This window comes from Erinaceus europaeus, chromosome 21 (assembly GCF_950295315.1).
Source record: "Erinaceus europaeus chromosome 21, mEriEur2.1, whole genome shotgun sequence".
Lineage (NCBI taxonomy): Eukaryota > Metazoa > Chordata > Mammalia > Eulipotyphla > Erinaceidae > Erinaceus > Erinaceus europaeus.
This window is the reverse complement of record NC_080182.1, coordinates 22761941-22786468: the sequence shown is the minus strand read 5'-3', so window position 1 is coordinate 22786468 and position 24528 is coordinate 22761941. Positions and strand designations below refer to the sequence as shown.

At 38.5% G+C, this 24528-nt stretch overlaps 1 protein-coding gene across 2 annotated transcripts in view; it reads right to left on the bottom strand.

The window, feature by feature from the left end:
• The window catches only part of PDCD6IP (programmed cell death 6 interacting protein), a 49847-nt gene that overhangs the window by 8861 nt on the left and 16458 nt on the right, over positions 1 to 24528 (bottom strand). Inside the window, exons 7-16 of one of the 2 annotated variants that reach the window (XM_060180545.1) lie at positions 22550 to 22681; positions 19834 to 20056; positions 17900 to 18023; positions 15114 to 15291; positions 11720 to 11831; positions 10145 to 10314; positions 7392 to 7640; positions 6584 to 6718; positions 6000 to 6094; positions 4247 to 4370 (exon numbers count right to left, since the gene is read on the bottom strand). In XM_060180545.1, coding sequence (XP_060036528.1) covers positions 4247 to 4370; positions 6000 to 6094; positions 6584 to 6718; positions 7392 to 7640; positions 10145 to 10314; positions 11720 to 11831; positions 15114 to 15291; positions 17900 to 18023; positions 19834 to 20056; positions 22550 to 22681 — 1542 coding nt within the window. The remainder of the gene's footprint in view (positions 1 to 4246; positions 4371 to 5999; positions 6095 to 6583; positions 6719 to 7391; positions 7641 to 10144; positions 10315 to 11719; positions 11832 to 15113; positions 15292 to 17899; positions 18024 to 19833; positions 20057 to 22549; positions 22682 to 24528) is intronic. The other variant, XM_060180546.1, reaches the window with a different exon arrangement.

The window sequence follows — 24528 nt, the reverse complement described above, 5'->3', positions numbered from 1 at the left end:
ATCAGGGGAGGGGATGGGATACGGAGTTCTGGTGGTGGGAAATGTGTGGAGTTATACCCCTCTCATCCTATGTTTTTGTCAGTGTTTCCTTTTTATAAATTAAAAAAAATGGTGACTTCACTGTTTTCAGCCCATCTTGGATGGAGCTTGAAAAAGTCATGTTAAGTGAAATAAGTCAGAAACAGAAGGATGAACATGGGATGATTTCACTCTCAGGCAGAAGTTGAAAAACAAGATCAGAAGAGAAAACACAAGTAGAAGCTGAACTGGAGTTGGTGTATCGTACCAAAGTAAAAGACTCTGGGGTGGGTGGAGGTGGGGGGAGAATACAGGTCCAAAAGGATGACAGAGGACCTAGTAGGGATTGTATTGTTATGTGGAAAACTGGGAAATGTTATGCACGTACAAATTATTGTATTTACTGTTGAATATAAAACATTAATTCCCCAATAAAGAATTAAAATAAAACATCTAAATCAATTACAGCTTTAGGCCAGATAGGTCAAGACCTTTTGACCTTGTAAGTATTTAAAATACAAGGGGATTTGAATACCACTAGAAGTGTTCACATCATAGTGAAGTTAATAAGTTAATAGTATAATAACAAAGATACTTAGCCCCCCAACTAACCTGGCTATAATAATTAATTATAATATTTTAACTTTCTCTAAGACTATAAGAAACCTCTTGCATCCTCTTTAAGACCTGCATTTCTTAGACCCCTTTGTGGGCCCTTCATAGGACCTTGCCCTCAAGTTGCATCAACGACAGTAGAAAATTTTCCATCCTCTGAAGGGAGGATGGACAACATACTCTATGCTACACCTGAGGAAGATGGGTAGATATTGGGGCAGTTTGTAATGTTCCTGCTCATGACCATAGAATGAGAGCTCAGATTTACAGGGATGCAGTGGTCACATAGGCTCCTAAGCTGAATATGGGCCCCAGACTAAATCAAATCGATGGGGTTTACAGTCAACAATAGTTATACCCTTTTCCCATATTAGGGAGTTACTCTCTTCCCTGATCCAGCTTTCTGTTCCTTTCCAGTCATGGCATCATCTCCCTAGACAATAATTTGGATCCGCCTGTATATCAGATTTCAGGCTCAGGGGAAAAGAAAGTAGTATAGCCCTTTGGAATATAACTAAAATACGCCTACTAGCTATCTACAAAATGAAATACACCCCACCCCCACTCTTCATCAGCACTATTCCAGCCTTTAAGTTCATGATTGATCAACAATTTGTTTGGCTTTGTATGTTAACTCTCTTTTCAGTCACTAGGTTCCAGAGGCTAACAGGATGCCAACCAGACTTCCGTGGACAGACAACCCCACCAATGTGTCCTGGAGCTCTGCTTCCCCAGAGCCCCGCCGTACTAGAGAAAGAGAGAGACAGGCTGGGAGTATGGATGGACCTGTCAACACCCATGGGGAACCAATTACAGAAGCCAGAGCTTCTGCATCCCACAATGACCTTGGGTCCATACTCCCAGAAGGTTAAAGAATAGGAAAGGTATCAGGGGAGGGGGATGGGATACAGAGATCTAGTGGTGGGAAATGTGTGGAGCTATACCACTCTTATCCTATGGTTTTGTCAATGTTTCCTTTTTATAAACATATATATACACACACACACACACACACACACACACACACACACAAACCTGCATTTCCCCTAGCCCTGGTCCCTCTAGGATATGCTCATACTTCTTGAAATTCCTTTTCTATGATTCCTTACCGCCATACCAACCCTGTCAACTTTAACCAAATCGCTACTGGTGCTGCCACCATGCATTATGCTACTGAAATCTTACTGTGTACTGTAACCTGAGATACCAGTCTGAGAAGTCAACCTCGCAACTCTTCAAATCTGGTGCTCCACTCTGACACCATTCTCTCAGACAACATTCTCATCCAACCTCAGGTCAGTTACCAAACTCAAGCAAAACTATTAAAAGTTGTATGCCCCTAGGAACATGCCTAAAATAGTTTCCCTAGCTTTCTTCTACCCTAAAATCCCTAATCTCATCTGCTCTGATCCTACTTTTTGGTTTCTGTTCATTAACCATCTTGTCTCAAGTTAGGTCATGCCACCTTCCAGATACCAGGCTGCAGATGCTACCATGACTCCATCCCAACTTCTCTGGGCAGATGATCTCAACAATGTGTCCTGGACCCTCACATCTCCATTGTTCTGGCCCACTAGGGAAAGATAGAAACAGGCTGGTGGTATGGATCGACCTGTCAACGCCCATGCTCAGCGGAGAAGCAGCTACAAAAGCCAGAACTCCTACCTTCTGCTCCCCATAAACAACCTTGATCCATACTCCCAGTGGAGTAGAAGTGATAGGATGAAGATAAGAGGACTCTGCACTCCAGCTCCATCAGCACCCGGAGAGAGAGAAGGAAAAGGAGAGGGACATATGGAGGTAGCTTTGATGTCATGAGTGGTTTAGAGGGAAAGAGAGGATTGAATCAGCAAAAGAAGGGGTAACTGTATAAATGTGGACAGCTAATTGTAGAAAAGATGGTCAGCCCATGTCTACAACTGTAGGGGAACTGTGGTGGATTACAGTGGGGAGAGTGAAGATTCAGAACTCTGGTGGTGGGAATGCTGTGGATTCAAACCCCTGTCAACATGTAATTCTGTAATTTAAAAATATATTTTTTAAAAAAATGCATATTTGATAATGAAGTCTAGTAGCTATTAACATCTGGCCGTGTTTGCTTTATCTATAGCTCTATATATTTATCAATAGATTTGCAGGAATACTAAAGTTAAAGTACAAAACTCATACTGTATACCTAGAGACTAAGGCATACAAGTCCTAATAATTCTACTAATCACAATACCACTTCACTCTAAAACACCTCGCTATTAAGAGCTGGCAAAATAGTTCACTTGGATAGCGCATGGCTTTGTCAAGTGTGTAACGCAGGTTCAAGATTGGTACCCGCTGCACTGAAGGAAGCTTCATTACTGTGGTTTTCCCTCATATTCTGCCTCTCTTGTCTCCATCTGAAAAAGTAAGCCCAAGTGGTAAAGCCCACAAAACTACCCCCTTGCTCCCCCACATATACACAAACAAAATTATTTCCTGATATCATTGAATATCCATTCCACATTCAAGTTCCCTGCTATCATAAAAAAGCTCTTACAGGTATTTTTATGAGCCGAAATTGAGTCAAGACTCAAAGACTGCATTTACTTGAGTTTCTTCTCTTTTAATCTAGATTATGTCTTCCAGCTAGTTCCTTTCCATGACATTCACTTTTAGAAAATGTTGTGAGTTGGGAGTCGGGCTGTAGAGCAGCGGGCTAAGCGCAGGTGGCACAAAGCACAAGGACCGGCATAAGGATCCCGGTTCGAACCCCGGCTCCCCACCTGCAGAGGAGTCGCTTCACAGCAGGTCTTCAGGTGTCTCTCCTTTCTCTCCTCCTCCTCTCTGTCTTCCCCTCCTCTCTCCATTTCTCTCTGTCCTATCCAACAATGATGACAACAACAATAATAACTACAACAATAAAACAACAAGGGCAACAAAAGGGAATAAATAAAATAAAAATATTAAAAAAAAAAGAAAATGTTGTGAGTCTCTCAAAATGTCCTAGCTCTGTATGTTTAGTTGTTTCCTAATAACATATTTTGTTTTATTACTATATTTGCTTTTAACTAAAAGTTGGTTCTGAAGATTCAATCAGATCACAGTTATATATTTTTTGTCAAGTATTCCTAAAGGATACTACACTGTTCATACTGCAAAACACTGGAAAGTTGCTTACTGGGAGCACGTGGCACACCTGGTTGAGTGCACACATTACACTGCACAAGGACTCGGTTCAGGCCCCTGGTCCCCATCTGCAGGGGGAAAGCTTCACGAGTAGTGAAGCAGGGCTGCAGGTGTGTGTGTATGTCTCTCTCTTCCTTTCTATCTCTCCATTCCTCTCAATTTATGGCTGTCTCTATCTAATAAGTATATAAAGATAATTAAAATTTTTTTAAAAAAGAAAAAAGGAAAGTTGGTTACCTGACAAATGTGGTATCTACCATGTCTCTCCACTGTAAAGATTATTTTATTCTTTCAGGAAGCAAACCATCACTAATGTACATTTTCCAGCTTAAAAAGGTACTTGCTTAAGGCTGGGGAGATAACACAATGGTAGCACACAGAACTTGAATGCCAAATGTCCCAGGCACGATCCCCAATACCACCAATTCTCAGAGCTGAGTTTCTGCTTACTGACCGGAATAGTTCTTGGTGCTGGAGTTGGAGGAGCTGATGTATGGCCCCCTGCTGGAGAGGACTGATATGCAGGTGTTGGAATGGAAGGAGCACTAGGTTCTCTGGCAATGCTTTGTTGCAGGTCCCTTGTTTAAAAAAAAAAAAGTGTTCAAAATTAACAATAAAATTAACAATATGAGTGCTCACATTTTTTCTTATTTTTTAATACATAATAGACTGAAAAATGATGGCACTTTAAAATCGATTGCCTTTCTGTCCTCAACTAGAACTACTTGAATCTTCTTGCCTGCCATGTGACGTAATGAGGTTAGTTCTTATCGTTTCTATACACTAAAAAACAGTAAAGTTTTTTCAAGATCACAGTTTTTTTTTAAACATTTTTTCCTTTATTAGGAGACTAATGTTTTACAGCAACAGTAAATAGCAATAGTTTGTACATGCATAACATTTTTTCAATTTTCCACATAACAATACAACCCTGGTGGAGGGAGATTAAAGAGAGAGAAAAAAATGAATAGAGAAGCTGGGTAAATAGTTCAACTGACAGAGCACAGACTTTCCATGCTTGAAGTTCCCAGTCTAACCTCTAGTACCACATATACTGCATGTACCACAGTGGTGCTCTAACATCTCTCTCTCTCTCCTTCATGTAAAACACACTCTCATATGTATAAGAGAGAGAAATTTAAAAAAAAAAAAAAAAAGCTAGAGAGCTCACTAGGCTGCATATGTAATTCAGGTTCAAGTCCCAGCTCCCCATGGGCACTGCCCTAACACCAAAGGGATCTCTGGTGCTGTGATCTATCTATGTCTGTTTCTGTTTCTGTCTCTGTCTCTCCCGAGATCTTTCTCTGAATTAAAAAAGTGGCTTAGGAGCAATGAAATCACACATGTGCAAAGCCCAGATTCAGCAAAATAACAACAATGACGATCATGATGAAAATATTTTAAAATCCCCTTTAACAAAAGTCAGAAAAAAAAAAAGTCAGAATTCATTTAAAGTCCCACTAAACAAACCACTAAGGAAAACTGTACCCTATAAAATACACAATTCTAAAAAATAAATAAAATACATGATGATGATAAACTTCTCACTGATCCAGCTACACAGAGAATATGACATGTCCTAAGACATGTGCAACTACTACCCTGATGTAAGAGATGAATGAACATCAATGCCTGGAGTCCCCAAACCTACAATGTCACCTTCAAACAGGGTCCCAGTTGGGATATAAATTAGTCACTTGAAATATCAAAACTGGGAGTCAGGTGGTAGCGTAGTGGGTTAAGCACAGGTGGCGCAAAGCACAAGGACAAACACAGGGATCCCAGTTCAAGCCCCCAGATCCCCACCTGTAGGGGAGTCGCTTCACAAGCAGTGAAGCAGGTCTGCAGGTGTCTTTCTCTCCCCCTCTGTCTTCCCCTCCTCTCTCCACTTCTCTCTGTCCTATCCAACAATGACAATACCAATTAACTACAACAATAAAACATCAAGGGCAACAAAAGAGAATAAATAATTAAATAAATATTTAAAATATACATATATATATATCAAAATTACTTTGGTATAGGTGCAATATGAAACAATATCCCTATACTCTTATGATCCTGTCAATCATTACTAATTTAAAAAAAAATTATTATCCAGGAGAAAAGGGAAAAGCTCATACTGCGAAGTTTAGCATAAAATCTCTACATGTCATTCATAAATGAAAAATGCTCTATGTACAATTTGATATACAAAACACACTTACTTTAAGAGCTCATCCCTTTCTGTTTTCCGTGCAAACACTATATCACTGCATTTGTTCTGGAATCTGACCAGGATTTCAGTCAGCTCATTGTAAAACTATAAGTAAAAAATAAATACAAATAAACCAGACCGTTTGTTTACTCTGAAACTCTGCCAGTCCACACATTTATCATAATTCAAGGCATCAGCGCAGAAATAGAAGCACCCACTTATCCCTCCCACTCCCCATTATGGGCCAGCTTTGACTTCTCATGCTCCCTCACAGTTCGTTCCAGTTGGTCAACTTTTCACCTTACCCCAAAAGGGTCACTGTTTTTTTATGTCTTTGCATTAATTCCTGTTGCTTAAAACATCTACCCCACCCCTTTTTGCTTTGTGAAATATACAATTCACCCTTTAAAGTAAATAGAAAATGTCACCTTTTTTAAGCTTTCTCCCTTGCTATAACCTCTCAGAGGCAAGTCACCAACGCTAAAAACTAAATTCAAAGAAGAAGAAAAAAAAAAGGTCCAACTGACAACACTAACTTCCCAAACTATATTTTCCCAACATATTGGGTGGCTCTTGTTTCTCCACACATCCTACCTTTGTGCCCTCTTTCAAATTAGCTACAAGTTCAACAAAGTTGTCATATGCAGTAGCTAAATTCTTCAAAACTTCTTCTCTTAAGTTAGCTTCATTGTTACTTTGTTTCATTTTTGAAAATTCCTGATGTGAGACCTTGTTTAAAAAGAAAAGGTTTATTAAATAACATTTTTACTGAGATTTCTCCAACTGTGAAAATCATATATGATTACATGCTATAAGAGTAAGAATTAAAATGCACCTAATATTGCTTTTGGGAAGCACAGTGCTTTGTCTTTCCTCAAGTAACAAATAACACAAATTCAGTGAACATTAAAAAAAAAAAAAATCAATGATTAGATTTCTATTAATATGTAACACTTGCAAAAATACAAACCTAAACGGACACAGGCTTAGTCCAGGCTTACTATTTCTGCTTTGTATTTTTTCAGTCCAGATAAAGAGAACCTGAGAAGGAAAGACTCCATAGCACTGTTCCACCCTCCCTGGGGCTCTCCTGGTGCTCCCACGTGATGTTGGGTTTCAAACCTTGGGCCTGCTGCATGGAAAGTTATGTACTCTATAACTGAACTACCTCTTGGTGGTCCCTCTGGAGTTTTGTTTGTTTGTTTGTTTGTTTGTTTTGCCATAAATCTTACTGTGCCAGAGAGATATGTCATGAGGCAGCACAATGCAGGAGTTGTATGCATGATATTCCAATTTTGATCCTTGTCCTCACAGATGCCAAGCTAAGCAGTGCTCATTTCTGTGTCTCTCTCTCACAAAAGTATTTTTTAAAATAGCTTTTATTGAAGCTAATAAATTTCACCTGAATATTTTTAAGAAGTCCTTCCTGCTTCTTTAGAGATTCTTGCACTTTAGTAGTATGACTACCATAGATTCGATCCAGTTCAGTAACAGAAAGAGCTTCTTCGTTTATCAAACCATCTTGTGCCAAGGCAGTCAAAAATTTGCTCGTCATGTCAAAATTCACTGATTTCAAGTCATTCTCCAGACGCTCTCTTTCCTTCTTTACTTCATCAAGATTTGTCAATAAGGATTTTAAAACATTTACAACCTAAGCAATTTTAGAAAACAAATTAAAAAGAAAACCTTTAGTTTTTATCTCCAAAAATAAAAGCAAATTTCAAGAAAGGAATTATAAACAAGTATTCAGACTGAGCCAGGGATAAATGATTTCTGAGTGTCAAGTCTAAGTTCTGTATCCAGTTTATTTAGATACAGAGTTTGTACCTTTAGTAGATTTAGACTGTAAGAGCAGCAGCAATAAGGATAAAAGTAGGAAGAGCTTCAGTTTACTAACACATATTTATTACTTTCCAAGCACTGCCCCAAACATCGGGCAAAGTATGATACATTCTTTGCCAATGCCCTCCAAGGAAATACATTATCAATACCTCTATTCCAATGATAGGTAATTCCAAATTTAAACATGTTCAAGGTTGCACAGCTATTAAGGAACAAAGATAGAATTTACGACTTCAGTCTCACTCCAAATGAATCTCTTACCGACTCTATACTACACTGCCTGCCTTGTCATGATTTTGTATTTCTTGATGCCTCTCCTCTTGATCCTGAACCCTTTTATAGTGCCTCTACTGATCTCAACTAAATCAATGAAACCAATTCTTGGTCACCATGCTCCTCTGCTGGACATGGCAACTATATACCTTAAAGTAAAAGTGCTTAGTAGTCCTCTGTGATTAGACTTAGACAAAATAAGCTCGGCCATAGTAGAATGGCCTAAAGAAGGCACCATATATTTTCTAATCAACTAATCACTGCACACATTACTATGCACAAGGACCTCAGTTCAAGCTCCTCATCCTGACCTGCAGGAGAACTGGGGAGGGGTAAGCTTCCTAAGGAGTAAAGCAGTACAGCAGTGCTACAGGTGTGTCCCCCTAACCCCACTTCCAACTTCCTCCTTCCCTCTTAAGTCTCTCCCTGTCCTCTGAAAATAAAAAGGGAAAAATATAGCCACCAGAAGCAGTGAATTCATTGTGCACCAGCTATAACCCTGGTGGCAATAAAAAGTAATACTCTTAAAAGGAGAAAAGGAAGTAATTGAATGAGTGTACCTATGTTCTAAAAAAAATTCTATCAACACTGAAATCTGAATTTATAAATGTTCACAGCATAATAAAATATTCTTTTGACTTTTTCTTTATTACTTTTATTTGGTGGGAGAGAAGTTGAGGATGGGGGAGGAGAGGTGTACAGACAAACAGCTTCACAACAGTGAAGTTTCCTCTCTTCAGGTGGGGAGCAGAGCCTTGTGCTTAACCTCCCCCGCACTACTTAAAAATATACGGTCTGGGTGGGGGAGATAGCATAATGGTTATGTAAACAGACTCTCATGCCTGAGGCTCCAAAGTCCCAGGTTCAATCCCCCATACCACCATAAGCCAGAGCTAAGCAGTGCTCTGGTATAGTCTGTCTCTCTCTCTGTCTGCATCTCTCTCAAAAGTAAAATAAATAAAATATTAATATATAGATAGTCTGGGGGAAAAGCTCAACATTAGAGCACATGAACATTTCTGAGATGCCAGAGGTTCTAGGTTCAATCCCTAGGCTATCATAGCCCAATCTCCCAGTGGCCAACTACTTGCACTTTTTCCACTTTTACGACTTCCCAAACCCAATGCTCCACTACTGCTTTTCTCCTACCTGTTACCAAAAACGCTATGATGGTGTTATCCACTCACCAACACACACACCTTACCAATTTTACCTTCAGAGGTAGTCCCAATGGAATATAGAAGATAGTGCAGAATAATGTAAGACAAAGAATTTATGGTCAGAAAAATATCTAATCAGGGGCCAGGTAGTGGCACACTAAGTTAAGTACACATAATATGAAGCACAAGGACCTGTACAAGGATTCCAGTTTGAGCCCCCAGCTCCCCAACTGTGGGGGGGGGGGGAATCACCTCACAAACAGTGAAGCTGGGCTGTAGGAGTTTCTCTGTCTCTATCACTGTCCTTTCAAAAAAAAAATGGAAAATTTCACTCTGTTCTATCCAATGAAAATGGAAAAAGTGGCTGCCAGGAGCAGTAGATTTATAGTGCTGGCACCAAGCCCCATATATATCTGGCCAAGCCAAGTCTTTTACTTCAGGGAAGTTCCTAAACATCCAAGCCTCTCTCTTTATAAACCACGAATTAAATGTTATAAAAATTTAAAGTCTCACAACCCAAGATATAGCTTAGTGGATAAAAAGTAGGCCTGTCGTACATAAGGTCCTGAGTTCAACTCCTGGCAGTGAATGTGCCACAATGATGATCTGGTTCTGCCTCTCCTCCACCCCAATAATACAACATATACATAGCTTCTTCATAGAAGACATTCAGTAAGTAGAAGTTATTATGACAGGAGATTAAAATTATTGGCATAATTACCTACTATATGCTATATCCTGCTACTTCATAAAGAAAAACTTCACTTTACTTGTGTACTTTTTAATGAGATGCCAATAAAAAAACTGGCGATTCATCATGTACAATGGTTTGAATACATCAATAGTTTTAGACCACCAGCATCAAAATGCATCTTCTCACCTCACTGCCCTGCATGGTCTTTGCTGGGTTTGCAGAAGGGATGGCGGCGTTCAGCTCAGGTTCTGGTTTACACAGAAGTGCAATGGTATCACGGTGAGATTGATAACGTTCTTTCACTTGTCCATCTGCTTGTACCGCTTTATCCAGAACTGCTCTGAAGTTGTTTCCCTCTAAGGAGACAAGTGTTGTCAGAGCACAGAAACTGATTTTAACAGTAATGACTATGGGCTGATTCTACTTCTAGTTCTGCTCTCCAACTTTATTTAACCTTGCTATAGATCCTAATTCTCTAGATAATAAAATTTCAGTTTCCATCAGTCTCTGCATTTTTGTTTTTGGAAAAATGACCAATCCCGTTACACAGCAAAGTACAGTTATTAACATACATTTGTGGCTACTGTTCACCAAACAGAAGCAAATTTATTATGTCTGATATTTTCTTACAACTCATGAACACATAAATAACTCACTTCAAAAACTGCTAAGTTTATTTTACAAGTATCTGTTTCAACGTGAGAGTAGCATTTATTTTGAGATGTCAATATTATTCTTTTTATAAAAATCTCCAGTCAAATTGAAGACAGTTACCTTAACAAAGTCTAATACTAGCATCAAATTATCTATTAAAACTCTTTTTTTTACCACCCAGGATTCATTACTAAGTAAAATGAATTATAAGAGCCAGACATGTCATATAATCTCATTATGATTTTAAAATATAAACAGGGCTTAGAATATAAATAGAGAGCTAAATGATCAGCATGATTCTCACTTGATATCCTTCTGAAAAATGTTGAACTTCTTACAATGTACAAATATTTCCACTGCAATTATTTTTTAACCACCAGGGTTATCACTGGAGTTGGTACCTGCACAAAGACAGCACCACTCCTGGAGGTCTTTTTTTTCTTTTTCTTTTCTTTGATAGAGGGTGAGAGAGAGGATGAGAGATAGAGGAGAAAGAGAAGTAAGCAGAGACACCTACAGCCCTACTCCTCTGTTGGTGAATCTTCCCCACTGCAGGTGGGGCCAGGGGCTCGAACTTGGTAATGTGCTCTACCAGGTGAGCCAACCTGGCTCCTCCATCAAGACTTAATTTCTAGCCTAACTGCAGGCTAGGTCTCCACTAGAGAAAAGTGCTGAAAGTGGTCAATATAGAGTGTTTTGATGACTACCAGTGAAGTAATCTTTTCTATTCCCAAAGGTAAGGTCAGATAATCTACCACAGACTTTTCCATCCCCCATAGGCAAATACCTAAACCTGCAAAAAAAAAAAAAAAAAAAAAAAAAAAAAAAAAATCCCACTTATTATCTCCTTCTTCTGCCTTGAAAAATCTCTTCCTTTCTTTTACTTTCTAGAGTGGGTGCTACCTAATTTGACCCACTTAATAAAGCTAATTAAGTCTTTTAAATTACTTAGGTTTTTCCTATTCAACAGTTTTCAAAATAGCAACTTTAGAGAACAGAGAGAGAGAGAGAGATTGGTTGGTTTACAAAGAGCCTAATTTAATCAAGCAAAATGTGAATCCAAACTTGTAATTTATTCAAGTGGAAATGATTCCTGCACATTCTTACCTGCTCTTAAAGGCTTATAGAGTTCGTTGGATGGTGTTCTCTGCCAGCGTTCTTTGAATTTTGTTCTTAAATCATTGTCAGTGGCTTCTTCTTCATCCAACAATCTTAATGACTTTGAAAAAAGAGATGAAGCAACAAAGAGATTGTCATTTCTGGTGTACAAGATTCTAAACATTTTCCATATGATCACACTCAGCCTACATGAGAACAGACGTAATGGGAATTTTCCTACTTTACTAATTAGAAATTGGTATAATTTTTGTTCCAAGAGTTATGATGTGTTTAACAGAAAGTATTATAAATGTCAAGCCTATGTTAGTTATTACCCTACTCAGTAACATTTATTCAAAGTGTAAGGGATTTACCTCTATGCACAAAGATCACATTAAACAAAGACTTTAAATATTAAAATAAGCAGTCTGGAGAGTAGCACAGTGGACAGAGTGTTGCATTTAAACAGAGGGAAAGGATGGTAACACAATGATTATATAAAAATATTTTTATGCATGACGCTCCAAGACTCAGCTTTAATACCCACACACCACCAGAACTCAGAACTGAACAGTGTTCTAGTTAAAAAATAGTAACAATAAAACAAAATACAGAGAAAGGGTTTTCAACCCTAGAAATCATAAATAAGGAGAAAGATGATCTCAGAAAAACACTAAACATTAATGATAAAAGCTTCCTTGTAACGCAGAGCTAAAAAGACAGGATAACAGAGTCCAAAACTCAAGAAAGTCCTGAGTAGCTTAGAGCAGAAGACTATAAACATTTTTTTCAAAAACCAGGGTAAGAATTATAGATATTATGGGTCACATACAATCTGTCACAAAGATTTCATTTTCTTTTTTTTTTATTTTTTTATATTTATTTTCCCTTTTGTTGCCATTTTTTATTGTTGTTGTAGTTATTATTGTTGTTATTGATGTCATCGTTGTTAGATAGGACAGAGAGAAATGGAGAGAGGAGGGGAAGACAGAGAGGAGGAAAGACAGACACCTACAGACCTGCTTCACCACCTGTGAAGCGACTCCCCTGTAGGTGGGGAGCCGGGGGCTCGAACCAGGATCCTTACGTCGGTCCTTGCACTTCGCAAGGATGTTGATGATGCTACAGTATGGATCAATATTGAATACATTCTACTTAAACCAAGTAAAAAAAAACATACTGTTTATAATCCTAACTAAGTGAAATATCGAGAATAAGTACATATATATAGAAAAAGATTAGTGGTTGCAAAGGGCAAGGGGAAAGGAGAATGAACTTCTCTTGGGGATGAAAATGTCCTACTACCAGCAGTGTTAGTAGACAAAACTACAAACATACTAAAAGCCACTGAGTTGTACACATTAAAGGGTTAAAATCATGAGTTTCAGTATTTAATTTCATCTCAAAATAATGTAGTTAAAGAGACAAGTACATATGACTTTTAGAAAGCAAGAATCCTAAAGAATCTTGAGCTTCAACTCCTAGAAATTAAAAATGTCAATGATTTTCTTTTTTTTTTTTGCCCCCAGGGTTATTGTTGGGGCTCAGTGCCTGCACCATGAATCCACTGCTCCTGGAGGCCATTTTTCTCCCTTTTGTTGCCCTTGTTGTTGTAGCCTCGTTGTGGTTATTATTGTTATTGTTGATGTCGCTTACTGTTGGATAGGACAGAGAGAAATGGAGAGAAGAGGGGAAGACAGAGAGGGGGAGAGAAAGACAGACACCTGCAGACCTGCTTTACCGCCTGTGAAGTGACTCCCTTGCAGGTGGGGAGCTGGGGGCTCGAACCAGGATCCTTACACCGGTCCTTGTGCTTAGTGCCATGTGCGCTTAACCCTCTGTGCTACCGCCCGACCCTGGTTTTCTTCATTTTAACTCAACAGAATGAAGAACACAAGAAGATGTAAAGAAATTGGAACTCTAGCACAATACTTGCAAGAATGTAAAAGGGTACAGATGCTAACTTGATAAACCAGTCTGACAAAGGCTCCCAAAAAGAAGAACAGAAAGAAAAAGAATAGGAAATGAATGTTTGTTGGGTAGTATGCCACCTCCCCCTGGCTTCTGCTTAACCATATGCCTATATAGGGATTTACTGAACCCATTCAAAGCTTTGGTCTATTTACATAAATCACTTTTACATTTACATAAAGCACTCCCTCCAGGGCATTGGTGGTTCAGTGATAGGATTCTCGCCTGTTCCGCCCCCTCTTTCACCAGTCACTTTTCTCTCCACCCTCTCTATGTCACATCCTGTTTCCACCTTACTTGGCAAGTATATATAAAGACAGCATTGTGAGTTTTACAGTACTGTACTTTGAGTTTAACTTAGCTCGTCTTAGATTGTGCTGCGTCCTGCATGAATAAAGAGATACTGCCTACAGCTCAACCATGAGTCCCTGGTCATCTGTTACCTGCCCGTGAAGCCAGCCCGGCGAAAACAACATAGCCCGTCAAAAACAACAAATGTTAAGAGGTAAGAAGAATTGATCCAGAAGTACTATCATTAATCTAATTTACAAAGAACAAATAAACAAGAATAATGAAGGGGCACAGTCCAAAGACTGAAAGGACCCAACAAGTCCCATGTAAGATAAATTTATTTTTAAAAATCTAGACTTGATTTCTAAAAATCAAGATTAAAACTATTTCTAAGTTACTAGAGGGCTAGGGAAATAGCATAGTGGTTATGTGAAAAGACTTTCATGACTGAGGCTTCAGATTCCTCAATTCAATCACCAGCACCATCATAAGCCAGAGCTGAACTCTGTTAATAAACAAATAATCAACCAGTAAGATAAACGCTCAAAAAGAATGCCGGCTTCATAACCATCTTACTTCATAACTTACAGCTCACTTGAAATGAGACTGTCCAATGCATATGACAGCACTAACTCAAAAGGTTGCTTCAAGAACAATAAACATACCCCATATTAAAATAGGCAGGCAATAGGCACAGTAATCACACTAATATTGCCAGTGTTTTCTTAATTCTATAGAGAATTTTAGTGTTCCATTCCTACTGGAAGACAGATCCAATGGATTTACTTAAGTCTGATAGTTTAACTTCTTGTCTGATGCATATTCAAGAAAATCTATCACAGAAAATACATCACTAATTATGAAGACTTTGAAAAGAATGTGTAACGGTAATTCCTTATAGTATACTGCAAGAATTTTACACAATGGTCCTATGAGTTACATTAATATACACTAATTTTATCTTTAAGACATGAATGAACCCATTCTCACACAATCAGAATTTCTCCTGAAGCTGAAAGGGTCTCTAGTCACCAATTTGCCACAATGAAGAGTCCCAAGGAGGAAATTTTCAGTCATCATCTCTAATGAACTCAAGGGAACAAAGTAACTTTATCTGAAAAGCAAATCTCTTAAAACATACCTCAACAAGGATTTCTCGATTTCTTTGTAGTAGTTCAGGCAGTTCTTTGATCAACTGATCAACAGTCTGGATGCCTCCCTGTTCAATCACAGATGTGGACTTGGTCAATATAGACTGAGGTACAGTATCTCCAGATACATCTTCAATTGCTGCTGGAAGATTAAGGGAAGCCAACACCCTGGAAGAAAAGATATACTATATCATCAACAAATTGAAAACACTTTTAAAACATTAATCTCTACTGGCTCATGGTGTGACTCTGGAGGTAGTATGTCAAACTTGCACACATGGGTCCCACACTTGATCCCTGGTATCAAATATGCTAGAGAGATGATCTGGGCTCTCTCACTCTCTCTCATCAATCAAAGAAAAAATGAATCTTAAGTAACTTAATTTTTATACTAAAATCAGTAACAATGAAACTAGCCCCCACCTCCAGAATGTGGTAGGCCTTATCAATAGAAAACAATAAGCAAAGAGAAATAAACTCACTGATTATTACCTCTTAAATCAATAAAATTACTTAAGTTCACAGTTCAAAATTTAAAGTCAAAAGCCAAGGAAATGGCTCACAGTACAGTGCAGACCTTGATGCTGAGACCCTGGATGATTAGGTCCCCAGCACTGCACAAAAGAAATAAAAAGCAAAAACACCACAGATTGCAAAATGGTGCTATGGCCAGCCTATCTGTCATTAAAAAGAAAAAGAAAGCTGAACAGTAAAAAAAAATATGATAACATTAATGTATTAACAGATACTTTGGGCTCAGAATTCAAACTTCTTCCAGCCTAAGTACTTAGAAGTCAAAAACTCTATCTTTGAAAAATGTAGACTTCTGGGTAAGTGCACACAAACAGTGCACAAGGACCCAGGTTCAAGCCCCTGTCCCCACCTGCAGGGGGAAAGCTTCACGAAGGGGGAAGCAGTGCTTCAGATGTATCTCTGCCTCTCTCCCTATCTACCTACCCCCCTCCCCTCTCAATTTCTGTCTCTAACCAATAATAAATATTTTAAAAAGGAAAAAATGTAGTCTTCTATCACACTCGACTATTATAATGTCACTGCCTATTCAGAAATATTACACAGTAACAACTTCACATCAACTAGGCAAACTGTAAGAGGACAGAGTCGACCTACATATTAATTATAGAGTCCTTATCTGTATTCAGTTTCATTCTTTCTGTCACTTCTTTTACAAATGGGGGATATAAAACTAAAAATCCTTTCTCGCTAAAGAAAAAAAAGGGAGGGAGAGGGAATAAGACCCATACAGTCGGCAAAATAAAAATATGAAAAGGCAAGCTATACTAGGGGAAAAAAATATGTTCTCACGGACATATGTCTAGCAAGAGATTTTGAACTCATTAAAGATTAAGAAAATCTTAATTAAAATTTTTCAAGATAATTCACAAAAGACACATGAATGGCTAAGAAGCACATGAAGTTATTCAACAGTATAGTACTTAGGATAATGAAGATTTAACCACTAAAATTCCTAAAATTAAAATGATTGGCAATACTAAGTGTGGGTGAGGATGTAAAGTAATGACATTTTTTCACAGTGCAGGTGAGAATAAAGTAATAAAAACTAGGCACACAACATAGCAATTTCACCCCTAGGTACATGCCTAAGAAAAATAAAATATGGTGACACAAAAATATGTACATAAATGCTCATAGCTACTATAATGACCATTACCAGGTGAAAGAATAAACTGCTATCTGACCATAAGATGAAGTACTACAGGGGTCGGGCGGTGGCGCAGTGGGTTAAGCGCATGTGGCACAAAGCGCAAGGCCCGGCATAAGGATCCCGGTTCGAGCCCCTGGCTCCCCACCTGGCGGTGAAGCAGGTCTACAGGTGTCTATCTTTCTCTCCCCCTCTGCCTTCCCCTCCTCTCTCCATTTCTCTCTGTCCTATCCAACAACGAACAACATCAACAATGGCAATAATAATAACCACAACGAGACTACAACAACAAGGGCAACAAAAGGGGGAAAAAATGGCCTCCAGGAGCAGTGGATTCATGGTGTAGGCACCAAGCCCAGCAATAACCCTGGAGGGGAAAAAAAAAAAAAAAAGATGAAGTACTGCTCAGAATGAGAAAAATTTAAAAAACAATATAGATGAATCTCATAAACTTTAGGCTAAGTCAAAGGAGACAATTTTTTGTATATACTGGATGTGCAGTAATTACTGTTAAGAATTGCATATTGAGAGGGCAGGTGGTAACACACCAGGTTAAGCACACATAGTATGAAGCACATGGACCCACACAAGGATCCTGGTTCAAGCCCTCAGCTTCCCACCTGCAGGGGGGGTCACTTCATAAGAAGTGAAGCAAGCAAATAAATGAATAAGCAAAATGTGGTATATAAAACAACAGAATATTATTCAGCCTATAAAAAAAAAAGAAATTCGTCGGGCAGTAGCGCAGTGGGTTAAGCACACGTGACGGCAAAGCACAAGGACTAGTATAAGGATCCTGGTTCGAGCCCCCAGCTCCCCACCTGCAGGGGAGTCGCTTCACAGGCAGTGAAGCAGGTCTGCAGGTGTCTATCTTTCTCTCCACCTCTCTGTCTGCCCCTCCTCTCTCCATTTCTCTCTGTCTTATCCAACAACAACAACAATAAAACAAGAGTAACAAGAAGGTAATAAATGAATATTTTTTAAAAATTTTAATGTATATCTGTTTCTTATGTCAGATACCTCTGACCTTAGAAAACTAAAATTTATGTGAACCACAGAAAGAATAAATCAGACAGACAATTAAGTTCTACTCACCCATTTGCCAAAGTAGTGGCTTCTCTCATCTGAGCAATTGATCTGTTAACTAAGTCAGCTTTCCTCTGATTGTAGGCAGCCAAAGCCTGCTGCACTGACACAGGAACCATCTTTTCAAACAGATCTAAAATTAAGGATAGAAATTTCAACCACAAAAAGTTTAAGACATAAACTCAAACTCTAAAGTCACTTCATATTTCCTTCCCAATGTTCACATACAGTCTACTACAAGATTTAAAGGCCAAAACGAAACCACTGTTAAAAACACAAAGGAAGTGAATTTTTAGATCCTTCTATATACTCATGATAGTAATAATACAAGTTTTTTTTCTCTGAATTTAATTCTAACTTTTTAAAAACACTTTTAATTTTTTTACTATCTTTATTGGATAGAGACAGCCATAAATTGAGAGGGTAGGGGTGATAGAGAGGGAGAGAGACAGAGACACCTGCAACATTGCTTCACCAATGGCAAAGCTTTCCCCCGTGGGGGGGGGGGGGATTTGAACCTGGATCCTTGCGTACTGTGACTTGTGCTCAACCAGGTGCACCACCACCCGGTCCCTATTCTCTTAACTTTTTTTTTTTTCCTCCAGGGTTATTGCTAGGCTCAGTGCCTGCACCACGAATCCACCACTCCTGGAGGCCATTTTTTCCCCCTTTTGTTGCCCTTGTTGTTGTAGCCTCGTTTGTGGTCATTATTATTACCATTGTTGATGTTGTTCGTTGTTGGGTAGGACAGAGAGAAATGGAGAGAGGAGGGGAAGACAGAGAGGGGGAGAGAAAGATAGACACCTGCAGACCTGCTTCACCGCCTGTGAAGACTCCCCTACAGGTGGGGAGCTGGGGGCTCAAACCGGGATCCTTACGCCAGTCCTTACACTTTGCGCCACATGAGCTTAACCCACTGCACCACCGCCCGACCCCCTCTTAACTTTTTAAGATATGTTTGTCGCTAGGTTTAAGGGATCTTTGATAAAGAAAAGTTACACATAAGCAAACAATAACCATCTTAATTAAAGTGGCTAATGAATGCCATGGTTTAGTTTCTAGCTCCCTCAGTTCCTAACTCTGCATAAATTAGTCAAGCTATTTTAACCAAATGGCTCCTTCTAAGTTAAATGTGGATGATAAAAATAGCACCTATCTCAAGTGGCTACTATGAGAAACAAATAAATTGATATTTATAAAGTGGGGCCAGATAGTGGCGCACCTGGTTGAGCACACATTACAATGCACAAAGACCCCAATTTGAGCCCCTGGTACTCACCTGCAGGGGGAAAGCTTTGTGAGTGGTGAGGCAGTGTTGCAGGTATCTCTTGGTCTCTCTCCCTGTCTATCACTCCCTTTCCTCTGGCTTTCTGGCTGTCTTATCCAATAAATAAATAAAGATAATAAAAAAATGGTTAAACTAAAAAATACATTTGTAAGGTATTTACAAGAATCTAACATATGGTAACATTTTCTGCTTGCAAGACAGAAGTAAATAATCATCTTTCCTCAGTAACTACAAACATTATCTTTGAGATCACAGCTAGAGGATACCATATTGCAGAGAGAGATAACAGCCAAGGATATTATAACTTTTATCTAATATTAACATTAACATGATTTCAAGTTTCATAATATCTATGTTTTAGTGGCAACCTTAGTAAAATAAGAAATATATGCTAATAAACTGTGTTTGTTTAAAAGTTGTATCATTATTCACAATTTCAAGTTTTGTCAGCTACACACTTTGCATATGCCTTATTAACACTTTCCATCTTCAAATTTCACTATATAACACTATTTGTATTCTCATATTCATTTTGAACATGGATGTTAGAGTCAAAACATACAGTAGCATTTGTATGACTTTAGCTACAAAAAGAAATAGATTACACTAGTGAAAAGAAAAGTAAGATTAAGGAGTATCTGAATGTGTAACACACCAGTGAATTTCTGACTGATGGGTACATTGACTGGGGTAGATTTCACCAGCGTGGCTTTGCCAATAGGGTCTAGGTCTTTAAGATCTGGAACACGGTCATGATAAATGAAGTCATTATCCTTCTTTGCTGCAGTAAGGGCACGGTTGATTTTGTCAGAAAAATCCTTCACATTGACATATTCATCATATCTTGATGCCACTGTCTTAATTAATTCTGCTGCATGCTGAAAAGGAAAAAGTCCAAGTCTTATTGATGCTTTTTCTCAATCAAGTATTCAAACACTATTTGGTTTTGCTTTTTATTGTTGATACTAAACTTCAAATACTTTAAATATGCTATTCAGGGGGGAAAATCAGTACTGCAGAAACCCCCTTCTCAAAAGCATTTTTATGTTAAGAGCCTAAGTTATTGCAATTAAAGAGAAATCTCTGGGAAGTGGTAATGATAACTAGCAGGCAGAGCACAGGACTTCCATTTATGAGCTCTGAGGGTCTAGCCATGGCACTGCATATGCTAGAGAAAGAGCAATGCTCCCAGGTCTGTCTGTCTCTCTATCATTATAAAACAGATATTAAAAAAAAAAGTAGATCTCTAAAACAAAAGGGATATATCTGGATTTTAAAGGATTTCTTTCTCTGACTTTTCAAGTGGAATAAATGCCATATACAAGCATATGTTTTCCCTTTTTTTAATAAAATTAGGGAGGGGCCAGGTGTTGGCGCACCTGGTTGAGCACACGTGTTACAGTGCACAAGGACCCAGGTTCAAGCCCCCAGTCTCCACTTGTAGAGGGAAAGTTTCACAATTGGTGAAACAGGACTGCAGGTGTCTCTCTGTCTCTCTTCCTCTCTTATCACCCTTTACCTCTTGATTTCTGGCTGTCTCTATCCAATAAATAAAGATAATAATTTTAAAAAATTAAGATTTAGGCTTTTCTTATATAAAGACTAATTAACCTGAATGTCCAATGTAAAATTAGCATAATATCTTCTAATAGCCAGTCTATATTTAAATGTCCTTGAAAATCTCCTAATACCTTCTGTTTACATATAAAGGGCTTTTCTTCCTACTATGAAGTGGCACTGCATATCATTAGCAGTTTCTAACAATTCAAGGTCTTTAGTATGGATACAACTGCATAGAAGGTGCTCTGCTGTTTTTAAGATCCATTACTCTGGGTCAGGGAGGTAGCATAATGGTTATGTAAAAACTTCCAAGAAGAGAAGTCACAAGTTCAATCTACCACACCACCATAAGCCAGGGCTGAGTGGTACCCTAGTTTTAAAAAAATAAATAAAAAAATAATGTGTATATATATATATGGTAGACAGCATAATGGTTATGCAAAGAGACTCTAATGCCTGAGGCCCCAAAGTCCCAGGTCCAATCCCCCGTACCACCAAGAGTCAGAGCTGAGCAGCACTCAGGTAAAAAACTAAACAAAATGTGTGTGTGTGTGTGTGTTATATTATATGTACACACACTATATATATATTTTTTTTTCAAGAAAAGCAATCACTTGAAGGAACCAGGTAGTTACACATCTAGTAGATCACATATATTACAACATGCAAGTACCCACCTTCAAACCTCTGGTCCTCACCTGTAAGGGGAAGCTTCATGGGTGGTGAAAAGTGCTGCAGGTATCTCTCTTTATCTCTCTCCCTCTCTATCACCCCCTTCCTCTCAATTTCTGTCTCTATCCAAAATTAATAAAGAATAAAAAGAAACAGGAAAGGGAAAACACAAGGTAAAACTTTTAAGTAGATACAGTCAGTTCAACAGATCCAAGGATTCTAAAGGGAGGAGGAGAAAGGGGTCTTCAAAGGGAGTTGAGGACCCAGTGTCCTGTGGTGGAGGATAAGACAAGATGGTGGAGGGTATGCTGTGCTGACACTTATCACAGGGAGATACACTGAATAAAACAGTTGCACACCTGGAAAATAAAGTGTTAGGAATCAACATTTCCCAATAAAATGATCTGTAAGGGGTTGGGGGGATCATTTTGTCCCTGTTGATAAGTGCAATGAATGACTGGATGGGAATGGTTTTTCTATGTTTTTGTTTGTTTGTTTGCTCATTTGAGAGCAGGGGAGGGAGGGGGGGGGGAGAGAGAGAGAGAGAAACATCACAACCATGAAGTTCCATTGGTGCCTTGCACAGTGCTCCTATATGGTGTGCAGAGCCTCACATATGCCAAGTTGTGGTCTCTGCTGGGTGAACTATAGCCCAACTTTTCGGAACAACCTTTTCTATGAGCAACCTTAGAAATCTCACTGAGGAAAAAAGAGGGGCGGGGAGGGAGGGAGGGAAAGGAAGATCCAAATTACTTACATATGTTCTTTCTTTCTTTCTTTCTTTCTTTCTTTCTTTCTTTCTTTCTTTCTTTCTTTCATTTTCTTTATTTTTGCCTCCAGGGTTGTTGCTGGGGCTAGGTGCCTGCACCATGAATCCACTGCTCCTGGAGGCTTCCCCCCCCTTTTGTTGCCCTTGTTATTATTATTGTTGTTGTTGATGTCGTTGTTGTACAGGACAGAGAAATGGAGAGAGAGGAAGGGAGAGAAAGATAGACACCTGCAGACCTGCTTCACCGCTTATGAAGCGACTCCCCTGCAGGTGGGGAGCCAGGGGCTCGAACCAGGATTCCTTGCGCCACGTGCGCTTAACCGGCTATGCTACCACCCAACCCCCACATATGTGTTTTCAAGAGACTCACCTGTAACCTTGAAATCTCTTCTCCAAATTTCTTTTGTTGTTTTGCCAGGATAGACTGATGGTACTCAGCATTGGCCTGCATGATACAGTGCTTTGCAGCCAAGACAGGGAACACCTCCTGGAAATAAAAATACTAGCCAGGGGAGAGTCCAACCACACAAACCACCACAGACAACAAGGGATGCAGGAAGGAAAAGGGAAAGGAGACAGAAATTAGAATCACCCCGTTAATGGTTTAGAGGTAGGTTAGTCATTATGATGTAAACAGAGAAGACCACATGATTTTGCATGAATTTGGGTTTAATTGATTCCTTCCAATAAAAATTAAGACTTTTTTCTTTAACTTAAGTGAAGCCAATTTCAGATTTTACAATTCTCCTTAAGAGGGCCATGAAGTCAACATTTTGTTTACAAGGAAAGGGAAGCATGCATTAGAAAGAGAAGTCAACATTCACAAGAATACCATTAAAAGCTTTCTTATGAGCCCTTGCCCAGCCCTTAGAATTAACTAAGCCACCATTACTCACATATACTAATGAAATTGCTCTATAGCTGACTGTTTCGTCATGTTTAAGAGACAAAAGACAGCAAAGTAAGTTTCTACTCAAATGCATTATCTTCAAGTACTCTTTCATGAAGATGACTAACTATATAAAATTGTTCTATATAAATACTAACATTTCAGTAGCACATACTCAAAAACAAACTGTAAACTGACAAACTACATTAATCACTAATATGTTATTTTACCCTAATTTGTTTTGAAAACTTTTCCAGTCAAAATTAATTTCAAAATACCCAGAAACATGAATCAGAAGGCAGTTACACAGATATAGGTGCTTCCAAAATGTAAAATCCCAGCCAGCAACATCACTGATTTTAGGAAATACATGCCATATAAAACTGCAGAAATACACTAGACAACTACTGTCTAGACCAAAAAAAAAAAAAAAAGAGAGAGAATCAAAAACTGAATTACTACCTTGTTTGCTTTCCTGTCTCCCAGTCAATAATTTCCTAGCTTCCTGGATCACTACTTGCAGATATTCCAGTTTTTATAACTAGAATATGAAAATATCTTATGAGCTTTATTAATAAAAGGGTAAAAATAAAAGACATCTAAATCTCAAACTACACTCATGCCATTTCTCTCAAGGTAAAGCTGGAGCAGCTTGGTACATGAACAGGAGATTTCAAGGAATACCAGGAATGCAGCAGAGGTAGTTTCCAAGTCTCTGTAGGTGATATTCTTCTCTCCATGACAGGACTGAACTAATGGCCCAACAGGATGTTAACGGTACATTGTGCAGATGAACATGAGCTCTTTTCGATGAAAAACAGGTGAGAAAATCCTAACTCTCTTTTTAAGAGAAATATTATTAATACCCAAGAGTCTTTGGCAAATTTCTATTCTTCTCTTGGTGTATTTTAAGTCTCCAGCAATCATCACATTGATTCCTTATTCAATTTCTGATTAAGCTAATGTGGACTACTGATGCACGTATATGTTTTTTCTAAAACTTCATCACAAAATTGGATTATAAATCAATAATGTCCCAAAAGACCATGTGACAAATACTGACGGTATCGTACAGATGGTATTAATTCCTTGAACACTGCTGAGAGGGAGACAAATTATATATTTCACTCAACCTATAAATTTCTCAACTATTCTAAATTTACATGTTACTCTAATCATTTGTTTTGTCATTTAAAAATGCTCATCCCTGACAAGTCTTCTCAAATGACACTTCAGAAAAGTTTACATTAAAATAATACTTCCTGTGTTATCTGGTGTAAGATGGTTGTTTTCCTTAGCTGTTCATAGCAGCCCAATTTCTACCTCTGTTGACAAAAGTTAATCCTATTCAAAGTATTAGATGAAATTGTGCTCTTTTCCTTTATTTCTTTATGTCTGTTTTACACTTTAAGACTCATCTTTAAGAAAACAGGACAGTAATTAAAAGTGTGAATAATGAA